The 14,445-nt window shown below is 45.9% G+C and overlaps 1 protein-coding gene across 2 annotated transcripts; it reads right to left on the bottom strand.

Annotated features, from left to right (window-relative positions):
* Positions 1-2,418: 2,418 nt before the first annotated feature.
* HNRNPL (heterogeneous nuclear ribonucleoprotein L) lies at positions 2,419-13,252 on the bottom strand. 2 transcript variants are annotated; one of them, XM_039510547.1, is made up of 12 exons: positions 13,134-13,252; positions 12,715-12,952; positions 11,905-11,990; positions 11,175-11,271; positions 10,542-10,614; positions 6,984-7,055; positions 6,607-6,887; positions 5,882-6,003; positions 5,561-5,762; positions 4,551-4,608; positions 3,384-3,479; positions 2,419-2,739 (listed from the first exon to the last, which is right to left on the bottom strand). In XM_039510547.1, exons 2-12 carry the CDS (start codon positions 12,937-12,939, stop codon positions 2,681-2,683), a joined length of 1,371 nt encoding a protein of 456 aa, XP_039366481.1. In that variant the 5' UTR covers positions 12,940-12,952; positions 13,134-13,252; the 3' UTR covers positions 2,419-2,680. The 2 variants fall into 2 exon arrangements, with proteins under 2 accessions (XP_039366481.1, XP_039366480.1); XM_039510546.1 differs by having other exon boundaries at positions 3,384-3,491.
* Positions 13,253-14,445: the final 1,193 nt, after the last annotated feature.

Consider the following 14,445-nt stretch of genomic DNA (forward strand, 5'->3'; position numbering starts at 1 on the left):
TAATGCACATTGGAAGACATAATCCCAACTACATATACACAATGATGGGATCTAAATTAGCTGTTTCCAGTCAAGAAAGGTTTTAGAATCATTGTGGATAGTTCTCTGAAAACATCCGCTCAATATGCAGCATCAGTCAAAGAAAGCTCACAGTGTTATGAACAATTAGGAAAGGGACAGAAAATAAGAAAATATATTACTACTGTATAAATCCCACACCTTGAATGTTGCATGCAGTTCTGGTCACCCCATCTCAAAAAAAGAGGATAGAATTAGAAAAAAAGTACAGAGACAAAGGGGGAATGAATCAGCTTCCATATGAGGAGAGATTAAAAAGACAGGCTGAGGGGGGATATGATAGAAGTCTATAAAATCAGGAATGGTGTCATGAAAGTGAATTATTTATCCCTTCACATAATACAAGAACCAGGACTCATGTAATAAAAATAATAGGCAGCAGCTTCAAGTATTTTTCCCCCCACACAATCTGTAGAAGCTGTTGCCAGGTGATGCTGTGAAGGCCAAAAGGATAAATGAGTTAAAAAAAGAATCAGGTAAGTTCATGGAGGGTAGGTCCATTACTGGCTGTTAGCCAAGATGTTCAGGGACACAACCTGTGCTCCCTCTAATTTTTCCTACCCATGTGCGGAATGAATTTTATGATGTGCACCAATATGGAGGTGATGTGTGGCACATCACCTTCATATTGGTGTACGTGGTGGGATGGGGCAGAGGAGTTTGGAGTAGGAAGGGGGCTCTGGCTGGGGATGAGGGGTTTGGGGTGCAGGAGGGTGCTCCGCGGCTACGGCAGGGAGAGAAGACTCCCCACAGCTCTCTCTGAGGCTGAGGCTGCAGGATAGGCGCCTGTTCCCCAGCCCCAGCGGGTCACCCCAGCTGCATCTGGGCCCAGGCCGCAGAAGTTGGGGCCTGTGGAGAGGTGTGCCGGCCACGGATTTGGGCCACCACAGCAACCTGTGGAGCGAGCTAGGTTGGGGTGCCCCTCCCCAAGCCACATTCCCTGAGTTCCTGCATGGTGCTAAATAGGTTGCAGTGTGGGCACGCAGTTTACAGGGAATTTAGGGCATAATCCCATGTTTTGGGTGTCCCTAAACCTCTGACTGCCAGAAGCTGTGACTGGCAACTGGGGATGGATCACTTGATAATTGCCCTCTGTCCATTTCTTCTGAAGCATCTGGTACTGGCCATTCTTGAAGACAGGATAGTGGGCTACATGGACCATTCGTCTGAATCAGTATGGCCATTCTCACATTCTTATGGCTGTGCAGGCCTCCTCCCATTCACTGTCACATGGCATTGCTACAGTAGCTCCAGCAATTGCTTACATGGAGAAGTAACAGTAAGAAGTTAGTGTGTTTTCAGCTGTTGCTTAATATAATTGAAAGAACAGAAACAAGGGAACAGCGCCAGCTACCTGTCAGCTTTCAGTACACCCTGTTTTCCAGAACTACTGATGTACACCACAGTTTCTGGATTGACTCAGTCACACATGCAGGGCTTTCAGAGAAAACCTGAGAAGCCTCAATGGCACAGACATCAGAAATCCCACTGAATACTTTTCAAAGAAGGGATTTAACCCCCCTGTCAGACTGTATGACGGTAGGGGAGGGCTAATCACCTACACCCCAAAGACGGCTGCATTTCCCTGGCGCTGCATAGTTGTAGAACACTTCATGATGAAAGATGCTGTTACTTTAACACCAGATCTGTTTAAGTTGTTGTCTGTAACATTCCAAAAAAATAATCATCCCAACCTCCTCAATGAATTACATTTCAAAGCATTCATTATTCACTCTAAATCTGACTCAGGAATTCTTTTTTTTTTGAAGACAGATTCCAGTTTTCTTTTATTTGGCAATTATGTGGCTGCAGTTTGTAGTCTTTGTTACTCTATCATACAGGCTCAGAAAGGGACATTGTCTTATCTAAAGCATGCTGCGTACTCATGGTGTTATACACATTAACAGGTAAGGTTTCCACCTAAAGCACCATGCATAGTTATGGCATAAGGTTTCTACCTAATGGCAAACAAATCTCCATATCCCACTCATGACGAATTCTCTTTGAAAACAAGCTTTATTTAGCAGTACAGTACTCAGTAATAGCACTTCAAAAATCGAAAAAACAAAGTAACGAACATCAAGAACATGCAAGTGGTTCTCTGGATATTAACACCTTATCTCAGGAGAAGGTTTGGGCTAGTTTCAAACTAACCAAGTCTTTCGTGTCAAACCTACACTGGTGAGTGATGTCACAAATTGAAGCTCTTAGTTACGACCTGCTTTTGTTCCCTATGATGACTGGGAAAGCCGCAGACCATTCTCAGTTTACTAACCTCAAGAGCCTAAGGGAAGATGCTCTTGATGTAACTCTGATATTTAGGATCAAACACGGGTAATATTTATTTTCCAAACGGTTTTATTGAAATGTGCCAGTAACACAGGCAGCACAAAATATGAACGGGAAAACAAATCACATGTACAATCATTTTAAAAATTGAAGGTATCTGGGAGACAGACCACTTCACCTCTCTCAGTTGACATGTCTTCGCTATGGGTAGCCTCTACTAAACTGGAGCATTAAAAAAAGGAATACAAGAACTTTTTCAAAGGCAGCAGAAAACGGAAGGAATCCCCTGCTCCTGGCCCAACCTGGGCAGCACTTACGAGGCATGCTGAGCAGTTGAGAAGCAGAGTTTCAGCGTGTATGGGTACGGCCCATCTAAGATGAGAACAAAACAGGATAGTTTATTTTTTGCCCCAGAGATTTACTTTTCCAAGTCTAGCACCTTTTAGTATAAAGGATCTAAAAGCTTTTATGGGCATTAACTCCCAACGGAGAAGTATTATCTCCTTTTTGCAGATGGGTAGATAGATTAAGTAGGATTGTTCATGGTCACTAAGCAAGTCAACGACAGAACAGAGAATAAAACCCTCCAGAGTCCCAGCTCCCTCCCAGGCAGCAGGACTGTGCACTCTCCCACCCACGCTATCTGTTGAGCGCAGCATGCTGAATTTCAGTTCAAACAGAGTCATGAAGTGGAGAAGATGGGAATGCTCCATCCTATTAGTATAGCAACTCCCTCTAACAGAAGCCAGGGCAATTTCAGATGACAACGAATCACAGCTTTTAATGGACCAGGCTTCTGACCACATCCTGTTAAAACTCTCCCGTGATGATTACAGTTGTTTGTATGAGAAGTTGTGATAAGCATCAACAATCTTAACTGTAGCTTAACCAAGTCTGGCTGCTGACAGAATTACAGGAAAGCATATGCTCCATCATCGTCCCCTCTTCCTGAACCCAGCCTGACAGATTAAGACAAGAGCCCCCCAAAGCTTGAGTGCAGGCACAGCACAGCTTACTTGGATTTTTCATCTGGTAATGGTTCAGGAATGAGAGGGTCTCTAGCGCATCGCTTTTTGAATCCCATTCCAACAAACCAGAGGAGCTTCTTTCACCTGGACGGAACACTGGAGGTTACAAGTGTGCGTACATCACTATACAAGCAGGACAAGGTAGGACAACAACACATTCTAATGATCCACATTGCTATACAAGAGCTCTGGGCCCCATTCTGATCGGCCTCTGGCACCTGGACTGGGAACATTGCATTTGGCATCCTCTGCAGTGTAACAGCAGCTCTGAGGTTGCAGTAACACCTCCCTTAAATGCATATTATTGAATTTGCTCTTAAGGAGGGAGGTGTTAATTGTCAGAGTTTAAGGCCAGAAGGGACCACCAGATCATCTAAGAACATAAGAACGGCCATACTGGGTCAGACCAAAGGTCCATCTAGCCCAGTATCCTGTCTTCTGACAGTGGCCAATCCCAGGTGCCCCAGAGGGAATGAACAGAACAGGCAATCATCAAGTGATCCATCCCGTCACCCATTCCCAGCTGCTGGCAAAAGGACACCATCTAGTTTGACCTCCTGTCACAGGCCATCACCACCACCCAGCCACCCACATACCAAACCCAGTAAGGTTCTGTTGGGTTGAATCTAGTGGATTAATGGGATTGGTTCCACTCGAGCCATTTCCTTACCCTCCCTGTTTTTATATGGTCAGGTTCCGTTCACAGGTACTCATTCGTCTTCCCATCCCCTAAGCCAGTCCTCTGATGGAAAGGCAGTGTAAAAAGGGGAAATCATCTACCCAAGTGGCTTCTGCTAATGCATGTTCATTCTCATCTCCCTTTATGTGCGGACAGCTTGCTAAAAAAAGGATTGGTGGCCAAGGCTCTAAACCGCAGTTCAAGACTGCAACTCTAATGACTAAAGCTGGGTATGCCACTCAAACACAGCAGTACCACGCAATTTATCATCTGTGACCCAACCTTACCAGCAGGAGGAGTGAGACTAGACTAAAGCCTGCATTCCAGACCCGACTGTCAAACAGTCACTCACGAGCATCCCCAAGGTTTCCCTGTACAATTTTGTTGCCCCTTTAACTAGAAGCCCACCTCTGACTAAGCAACCATTTTTCCCTGGTCCCTACGGGAAGTTTCACCATGTTTAAAGGCTTACTTACTTTTCCCTGAAAACACTTTGACAGAAGCTGGCCTCTTCGCTCCCAGCTCATCACAGATCTAGTGGGAAGACAGACAAGTATTCAGAGATAATAACACAACAGCTCTGAGAATCAAAGCGTAAATATAGCTCAATCATCTACAAGCCAAACTTCATCAAGGCCAATAGATTACAAATTTATCACTCGCCTAGCACAATGGGATCCAGATCCATGAACAGGCTCCTCAGTGCTATGGTAATACAAATAATTAACACCCTTCCATGTACTCAACTAAATAGACACTTTGGTTGCTCATTACAGAGCCTATATCAGAATGCTCCAGTTAAAAAGTTGCAAGAGTTTTTCCGATTCAGAAAGGTACCATTGAATAGTTTGGGCACCATATCAGAAACTAAGTCTTATCAAAACAGCTATCATATGGGAATTTTATCTTTGCTTTTTTTTAAAGCCACACACTACGGGTCACTGGAAATGTTCACAATTTACAGTGTAACCCCGCATGCTGTGCCTCATGAAACAGAACACCCCTTACACAGAGCAAAACCAACTGAGTAAGAGACAGAACATGGAAGGCTTCTGCTTAGTGTGTACATGTGCTCACTGAGTGACAGTCCCCTCAAGCTTTCAAAGTAGTTCATCATATTAAACCTCGACCACCATTTGAGGTCAAGATTCGTCTGTTTGGCAGAAGAGGAACAAGACAAGAGATGGGAAGTGACCTTGAGCAAGTAAATGATTCAGTGGAAAAGGGTTACCCAGGAAAATTGGGTTCCATCTCATGTTCTAGCCACACATGAACAGTAGCTACATTCCAAGCTCATTATTACTGAATGGATCCTTTCCAATAGAACCCAGAGGAGTCCATCAGGATGGAGCCCCACACCAAGCTAGGAGCTGTATGCAAAAGCAAGGTATGAGATTCAATCTGAGACTGTACCATGAAGAAGAGAGAAGAATATTAATCAGACAGTGAAGAGCTGACGGAAACTCTACAGTCTAATCAAGTTTACCTCATAAAAGTTGTCTTCTGTCACCTCTAGAGGAGCATTGAAGAAGTGAAGCACGTTGCTAGGATGTTGGATCCTGTTCTTGGCTGCCTGCTCTGGGGTCGAAAACCTGTTATTTCGAGAGCCACTGAAGTCCTTGTAGCTGCACGAACCATCCTCAAGCCCATACGACTGACCAGGCATGATGGCTTGCTGCTTGGATACACTACAAGCAGAGAAATGCACAGCTTGTCACTATATGCATAGCTTTCTGCTGGGGATCCAACTCCCCGCGTGAGATCTCACAAGACATCGAGACCACAAAGCATCTGGAAAGAGACCCACCACACGTTCAGCTTCTGTCCAAACATGAAGTTGTTGTTGAGGTGGGTGATTGCTCGATCCACAGCATACCCGTCTGCCATCTCCACCATGGCTGCGCCTGGCTTGCTCTTCATGAACTTCACCTAAGATGTGAGCACAGGACGTTTACATTCGTTAGAGGGAAAATTTAGGAAGATCACGTGGGTTTGAGGAAAAAAAGGGTGGGTGAGGCAATATTTTTAATTGGACCAACTTCTGTTGCTGAAAGACAAGCTTTCGAGCTTACACAGTCCTTCAGGTCTGTTACACCTCAAAAGCTTGTCTTTCACCAACAGAAGTTGGTCCAATAAAAAATATTACATCACCCTCTGTCTCTGTAATATTCTGGGACCAACACAGCTACAACACTGCAAACAACCTGGGTTTTTACACATTTAAACTAAACTGCTTCAGACCGATCCATTTCAGAGCCCGCCTTCAAGCTCTGCTTCTTATTTCACTTCATCGGAGTTTAGTGGATTGCTCCACCCATACTATAAAGGAGTTTGGCTGCACAGTCAAACTGCACACCACCGATTTCAAATCCAAGCCCAACAGACTTGATGGGAAGCAAGTAAGGCTACTTAGAAACAAAAATCACAAGCCCGAGCACAGGAACCAGAACTCTCTGCCAGACATATGTAAAGGATCAAAGATATCAGTCTACACAAGGCCAGGAGAACAAGCCATTCATTTGCCCCTCTCACCTTTTCTACATTCCCATAGAGGCAGAAGACATTGAAGACCCTATCACAGTTCATCTTGGACTGGTCTAAGCCGTACACCATCAGCACAGGGCTGTCAGCATGAGGGCCGTACTCCGGGGGCGGAGGAGGGGGCGGAGGATGTCCGTACTGAGGGCCATAGCGGCTTGGGCCCCTGCGGTGGCCACCAACAGGAGGGCCCATCCTTCTCCCTTCATAGTGAGGTGGAGGAGGGCCGTAACCCTCATCGTGATAATGACTGTGGTATCCACCATGAGGTCCTCCTGTGGAGACACCGGGAGTAGAGGCAACATGTGAAAGCCATAAACATTAGGGCAAAACACTCCCACCAAAGCCGCTTTGCGCACCCGGATCCATACCGTATTCTGCAGGGTGGTCCCCAAGGAGAGGGGGCTGTCTCTGACGCTTGTTAGGGTTACCGCCAGGATCCCCTAGAGAAAGAAGGATAAGTTAAAAATTTAACCAGAGAGGAACAATGCTCCAATAGGTTGTATTCCTGGGGTTTACCTGTATGCTACCAAAGTCATTTAAGTCCTAGATTCTTTTAAATCACATGGTAACCCCAGCTGCCCAGGAGGTTCTAGCCAACAACTGCCTCCAACACTTTAAGGTTTATCTGGCAGGGGGAGATTAAATTCCCTCTCCCACGGGGTCTCCATTTCACCCAAGGCCTGGTATTATGAGGACTGACTCTCCTCAAAGGCCAAGGACAGTTGGATCCAGCTCCCTCCAGAGTTTTCCAACTCTGCTCCAAGCACAGACTACATACCCCTTTGGCTGGGGCAGCGCGGTCTCTGCTGAGATCCCAGCCACGGAACTATAACATGATGCTGCCCTAGGCTAATGGGCCAGACTGGCCTATTTTAACAAGAGGTTAGTTCATAGGACACACACTTGCAGTTTCATTTGTTAGAACTGCTGTCACACAGTCATGATTACAACTCCTATTTCTGAACCTACACAGACAAGTTACAGCATCTTGTAACACAATCTGTGTGAGTAAAATGCTTAGAACAAAGACAGGACTTCCCAGTTTCACCTGAATAGAGAGCTGGGCGCATTTCAAAGCTGATTACAAAGTAGGCATGACTGACCAGGGAAAGAAACAAAAGGAAGAGTGTCCCAGTTGATTTCGTGATTGAAACAATACTGAAGTACACCTGCCTCCAGGACACTGCTAATTCTTTATAGCAATGGGGAAAAAAAAATATGGCAAAATATCTCCCCACCCCAACAGAGGAAGAGGGAGTAAGTGAGAGACTTATACAAGCATGGTAGCAAAGCAACAGTAGTAAGTTAAAATGAGCCATCATATACAATGCGTAACATTCACATAATCATACAGTTTTTTTGTTTTTTTTAAAACACAACTGAGTTTCATACAGGTTTATTCCAACAATCAGTCATTACAAAGATTGAAAAGGGCTACTTACAGCAGGAGTACACAGTACAATGTCCATTGTCACATAAAAATTCTGTATTTCTCTTACCATTGGACGCTTCAACAGTGAGTTAGCACAGTTCTGAAAGATGGCGTCCCATCAAACATACACTGCGACCCTGCATCACATGGTTTCAGAGTCATAAATACAAGTCAAAGGCACAAAACTGCTACAAAATTTTTTTTTAAAAAGTAAAATCTTTAAAAGGTCTCACAGATGTTTTGTCCTCAGAAGATATCAAGAAAGAGGACATAAAGGTGTATAAATGAGAGTGTTCCTTCCATGTTTCATCTCCTGAATTTGTGTGGTGCTGTAACAAAATGGTGCTTCTGGCTCTGTGTAGTTCTCCAGTGTGCGTGTCTCCTCTGTAATGGAATGTGCCTTGGGTCAAATGCCCCCGTTATGCACGCGTGCACCAGACTGCACACCCCAGCTACAGCCTCTTAGGTATCTGTGTGCCTTTGGTTTGTTTTTTTTTGTCTCCACTTGGCGCTGATATGTTGGCAGCTGAGGACTGCAGGAAAGCAGTATAACAAAAACTGCCCTCCCAAACCAAACCATGTTGATATGGAGAGCATCCTATGTCTTGGATGGCCACTGAGATCTATTCCATTCTCCGAAATGCGCTGGTGGACTTGTTTTGAGAACCCTCTGTTCTGTGTTTCCTAGTTCTGTGTACATTCTTGGGTTCAGAGTTTTGTTTGCTTTGATTAGTAAGAATAATGTCTGCTGTGGCATGGTGCGCCTCTTTCTCTCTCTCTCTCTGTGCTTGTAGATGTTTCTTGGACCACGGTGTTGTGTTCTTGATGTAATGAGCTCAATCTGCTGCTGTTTCTGGTACGTAAGGATGATGCATGTTTTCTCCAGGAAGAGCTAGTGAGGTTTCTACACTGTGTGGTGTGAGGAATGTGCAGAGGCAGGCCACAGCCAATTCGGGACGTCCACTGTAGTACGGTCCCCCAGGGTTATATGTAATAACTGCTCAGAGCTGGGAAAGGCCAGGATAATACACCACCCTCATTTCCCAGCCTCATGTCAGGAAAGCCAAGATGCATCTAAATAAATGCACAGCCCTGCAACTAGCCCCTGCGGCTCTGCACATCTTCTAGTTATGTACCTTGGAGGAGAAATTTGTTTATGTTTTTGTTAAGTCATGTAATGCCATTGCTTGCTTCAGTATATTAATAAAGTTTTCTTTTAAAAACAGGGGTGTCCACCACGTGGGAATTACTCCAGCCTGCCAGGCATTTACTCAGCACCTTGTGCCATACTGCACAGGGGCCCTTTGAGGCTACACCTCTCATCATGAAATGAGGAGGAAAAACTGCCTTTGGAGGCAATAATGCAGCATGGCAGGGACTGGCAGGAGTCCTAAGTAGCCTTTCCAAGATTCCTTAGAGGGGACAAAAGCAATCTCTTTGAAGGGAGTACACCCAATTCTGGGGGGACCCTCTAAACGCTCATCAGCTGGGACCACAAATAGCTCCACACCCTGGTTTTAAAACACGAAGCAAGACAATACTGCCAAGCAGATTGTACCATTAAAAAAAAAATACAGGGAAACATAAGAGATGCAACCACTTCAATTGATGCGAGAGCTGCTCAAACAGTAACTCAACACCAGCTGTTTATTTCACACTCCTCCACACAGTATGCAGAAGTTTCAAAAACCCAAGCAAGGGGTTTCCAGATAAGCTTTGACTGTAATTGTAAGAGTCTGAAGTAGAGATCTATTGCTGCAATTTGAATAATACACTGTTCAGCATCACACAGATTCTGTGTAACTAATTTGCAGCACTCAGTTTGCAAAGGAAAGGGATCTGTTCCTCGCTGCTTCCAAAGATGGGAGCAGACAGTCTTTTACAGATTTTTGCATTTCCCTCCATGTTCAAGTTACATTTGTGTAAAATGTTCACCCATGTGCCTGTGAATTATAACCCAGCCCCACATTCCACTGTCCTTCAGCTGTGTGAGAACTAGCCAACAGCTCAAGGAGAATTTTCTTGTTACTTTCTAGCATAATGAAGAGACTAGCAATTTTAACAGCTCAGTTTTGAAAGTCAGGCACAAACAGCCTCAAGCTGCATCAGGTGACAACCTGTAAATCTTCCATGTAAGAAAGCAGTGGCACTAAACCCTCGCTTGCCCCTGAAGACTGCCCATGCTCAGAAACTCCTTAAAACCACTTATGCATAGGGTTCCTTAATTCCGAACATTTAACTGATGAAGTCAGGCAGCAAATACATAGTGTAAGCCACCCGTGAGACTCCCCGGTGACAAGCGTTTGATTTTAAGATAAATCGAACAAGCACTCTATTTTGCATTGGCCTACATCATGTTTGAATTTAGGTACAGTTCTAACTGAAGTTAGGAGGCAGGCCAATGGCATTACATAACATGAGTCAGATATGAAGTGCGCGAGTCAACTGACTGACAAAGTTTGTGTATAGTTACAAAGCAGTCCATCAAGGTTACCTTGTCCACTGAGATTGGGGTTTGTGTAATCCCAGGTGTCCTGGTCGTTCTTGAACACATTCAAACGTGTGGGCTGCAAAAACAACAACCCCTACCATTACTCATTTTCACAGTGAGAGTTCTAGGCAGGACAGAACAATTTAAAAAAACCTATAGATGGCCATACTACTGCTCCTTTCACCCAAGGATCTCAAAGCAATCTTCACCCTAAATAAACCTTACAGCTTCCTCAAAAGTTAGATAATTATTCCCATTTTCAAAAAGAGAGAGAAGTGACTTGCTGAAGCTCACACAGGAAGTTAGTGGTGGAACCACGTACAGAACCCATGAGTCCTGGCTCCCATTCCTTTGTTCTAACCATTACAAGAAAACTCTTCCTCCCAAGGATGTAAGGAGAAAGGAGCCCTAAGTCTCCTGCTCTAATACTGTCTCCCTGTTTATTTTTATATCCACAGAGGTACAGGTCTGTATTTCTGATGAGGACAAAATTGTGAAAAAGTGTGAGTTTGAGAGAGTTAAGCTAGCTCTTCCACAACTCTGATATACAATTTTGTACAGACGCTCTGCATTCAATCCAACATACTGACAGGCACAACTCATCAAGTACCTATCCATGTTTTCAGTTACACTTACCTTGGCATATTCAATCTTTAGAGTGCAACACCCAGAGTAAATATCAGCACCATTCAGAGATGCCTTGGCTCTCTGCGCACTCTGCACAGAGTCAAACGTTTAGTACATTAAGGAAATGTTTAGAATACTTAGTATATTTAGTACAGACATACGTAACAATTCTTTAGGAGCAGGATAATTGATCCAATCATGAGGAGATCCTCACGTAGGCAGGCTGCTAATGTCTGCTTCCTGTTCTTTCTTCTGCTGTTAAAAGGGCTCCATGTAATATTTTGTGCTTGCATAACACTTTACAAACCATACCACCCCTGTGAGTATAATCATTAGATCCCTTTTGTAGCTGGAGATTTAAGGCAGAGGGATCAAAGTACTCGTGTCCAAAGTAAATAATCAGTAGTAGAAGCAAGTACAGAACTTTCTTGCTCTCAGCTGCCTGCTGCAGTCACAAAGCCATACCCACAATAAGAGTAGTGGGTTTTCATATTATTTCTAAATTAAGCATCTTTTGTTAAGGACATGCAAAATGCAAGTCCCCTGTGCCCACATTCAAAGTAACTTCTCACTTGGAGTATAAGCATTCTGACAAGAAAGCACTGGAGCGGGCGGGTTTCTAATCTGCTATAATCTGCACACTTCAACAATTCAGTCTGAACCCAACACTTTGAGTTAGGATTAACTATAGTGGGAATAAAATATGGACAAACATTGAAGAGCACGTGAAAAAGGATATTCCACCATGGCCTGGACACCATTCTTCCTGAAAATAACAATCCTTTGCACGGGACCACATGGGTTGCAAATGGTATACAGCACGTCCTGTGGAAGGGAAGGAGACAAGATAATATAGGGAACATTTTAAGAAGAGTTTAAGAAATGACATTGCATAGAAAGCAATCTGTAGCAGACCTTGCCTGCAGCCTCATCACAAGATGTGGATACAATTGACAGTCTGCATTCAAAAGCACTAGGATAGCAAGACCACTGAAACTGAGGACTGAGGTTTTATCGCATCGGTATTCTAAGTGGCTAGCTAGTAATTTTTCTTCATCCAAAACTGCAAATATACTCTCTCATTTTGATTCAGTGTAATCGTTATTCCCTTACATTTGCCTTAGAATATCCCATTTCACCCAGTTAGGCGGGCTTGCACAAACTAATTCAGAAACTTAAAGCAAGATCGCAAACAGAGGTACCTTAATTAATATATGGAAATATACCTATCTCATAGAACTGGAAGAGACCCCGAAAGGACATTGAGTCCAGCCCCCTGCCTTCACTAGCGGGACCAAGTACTGATTTTTGCCCCAGATCCCTAGGTGGCCCCCTCAAGGATTGAACTCACAACCCTGGGTTTAGCAGGCCAATGCTCAAACCACTGAGCTTTCCCTCTCCCCCTAACATGTCTCAAACTTCCTCTTGCATTGGTATATGCAATCAAGTACTTGGGCTATGATGCATTCTGCAGGGATGGACTCGGATTGCTCCAGGGTTAGAGAGGTCTATCACACTAAGGGAACCTGGAATTAGAACCACCACGCACCGTTGTAATTGAATAGATGGGGTTTAGGATAGTGAAGAGCAGCACATTGTTGACTCCTCTTGAATCATCTGTGTCTCCAGGGCGGGATATTTTCTGACTGGTAGAATAGTTGACAAATGCGGGGTGCCCTGCTATGTAGATCTGGTTGTCTGCTGCATAGTTCACAGCATTGCAGGCACCGAGAATATCCTCAAACTCCACCAGGGCCTGTCTCTTCTTAGGCATCACCACCACATAACTAGGGAGGAGAGAACCTAAGTTAAGTTTTCAAACATACAGCAAAGGGACAGCAGGCTAATTAACATTTAACTGTACTAACAACTATTGTTTTCAGTGTCTAGCTAAAATTAATGCAAGAAGAAATGTGAAAGCTGAAATTAGTACTGAATCATACATGGATGAATACACGTTTTCCTTACCTGATGGGCCCAAACTCCTGCAGGGCCTCCACAAGATCGGCCTCCACAACACCATCAATCAGCCCCCTGATGTGGACAACTGGAGAAGCTGGAGTTTTGTGGGGATCGTCATAGTTTTCCTAAAGGCACAAGGCAAATAAGTATTTTAAAAGATGTTTTACACTCTCTCTCTGCTTTAGAGTCAGTGAAGATACTCCCAGAATGCTAAGGGACAGCCCCATGAACCCCTACACAGCAGGGAAGCATCATGCCTTCACCCTAGAGATGATGCCAGGCATTGAGCCCCCAATGCATTGGGCAAATGAGCTTTTATTTCCCTCTATGTAACACCACACAAAGACTGGCAGAGTATGTATGGGCGGGGTGGGAGGGAGTCTGGATTCAGCCCCCATGTGCTGCCAGACAAGATCCCCACAAGCTTCCCCTGAAGGCCTTGTACTATGGGTGGGTCTGATCTTTGTCCTACGGGCACTGCCAAGAATAGCAGGTACCAAGATGCCCAAATACCTTCCAAACCCAAGGGAGCAATGGATGGAGGGGGGGCACACACAAAGTCCCCCCTCTGGGCCCCATACCCCACTGTCTCCCATTTGCACACCTCCCATCTCCCTGCCCACCTTTCTCCTACAGCCCACTGCTCCCAACTCCTTTCCACTCTTACCCCCCACATCCCCACACACTAATCTCCCTCTCCTCCAGCTCTCTGCCCCTTCCCTGCCCTACTGCCTCCCTACACAGGCCCCCTCCCCCTGCACCCACTGGGGTCCCATTCCCATCAGGCCCCTCAGCCCCCCCCGGCCCCTCCCCCATAGTGCCCAGGCCCCTTCCCACTCAGGCCCCCAGATTCTCCCTCAGACCCCTCCCCTCGCTGCCCCCCCATAGTGCCCAGGCCCCTCCCCACTCTCAGGCCCTCAGACCCCTTCCCATAGTGCCCAGGCCCCTAGACCTCCCTCAGACCCCCTCCCCCCGCTACTCCCTTCCCCCCATAGAGCCCAGGCCTCTCCCCACTCTCAGGCCCCAGACCCCTCCCCTCGCTGCCCCCGTACCCAGGCCCCTCCCCATAGTGCCCAGGCCCCGCCCCACTCTCAGGCACTCAGACCCCTCCCTCGCTGCTCCCCTCCCCATAGTGCCCAGGCCTCTCCCCACTCTCAGCCCCCGGCCCCTCCCTCGCTGCCCCCATAGTGCCCAGGCCCCTCCCCACTCCCAGGCCCCAGACCCTCCCTCATTCGCCTCCCCGCTGCCCTCACCTCCGGCCCCCCCCGGGCCCCCACCGCCCCCGGGGCCGCCGCCCCCCGGGCCATGCTGCTGCTGC

This window comes from Mauremys reevesii, linkage group 22, assembly GCF_016161935.1.
Source record: "Mauremys reevesii isolate NIE-2019 linkage group 22, ASM1616193v1, whole genome shotgun sequence".
In the NCBI taxonomy this organism is placed as follows: Eukaryota; Metazoa; Chordata; order Testudines; family Geoemydidae; genus Mauremys; species Mauremys reevesii.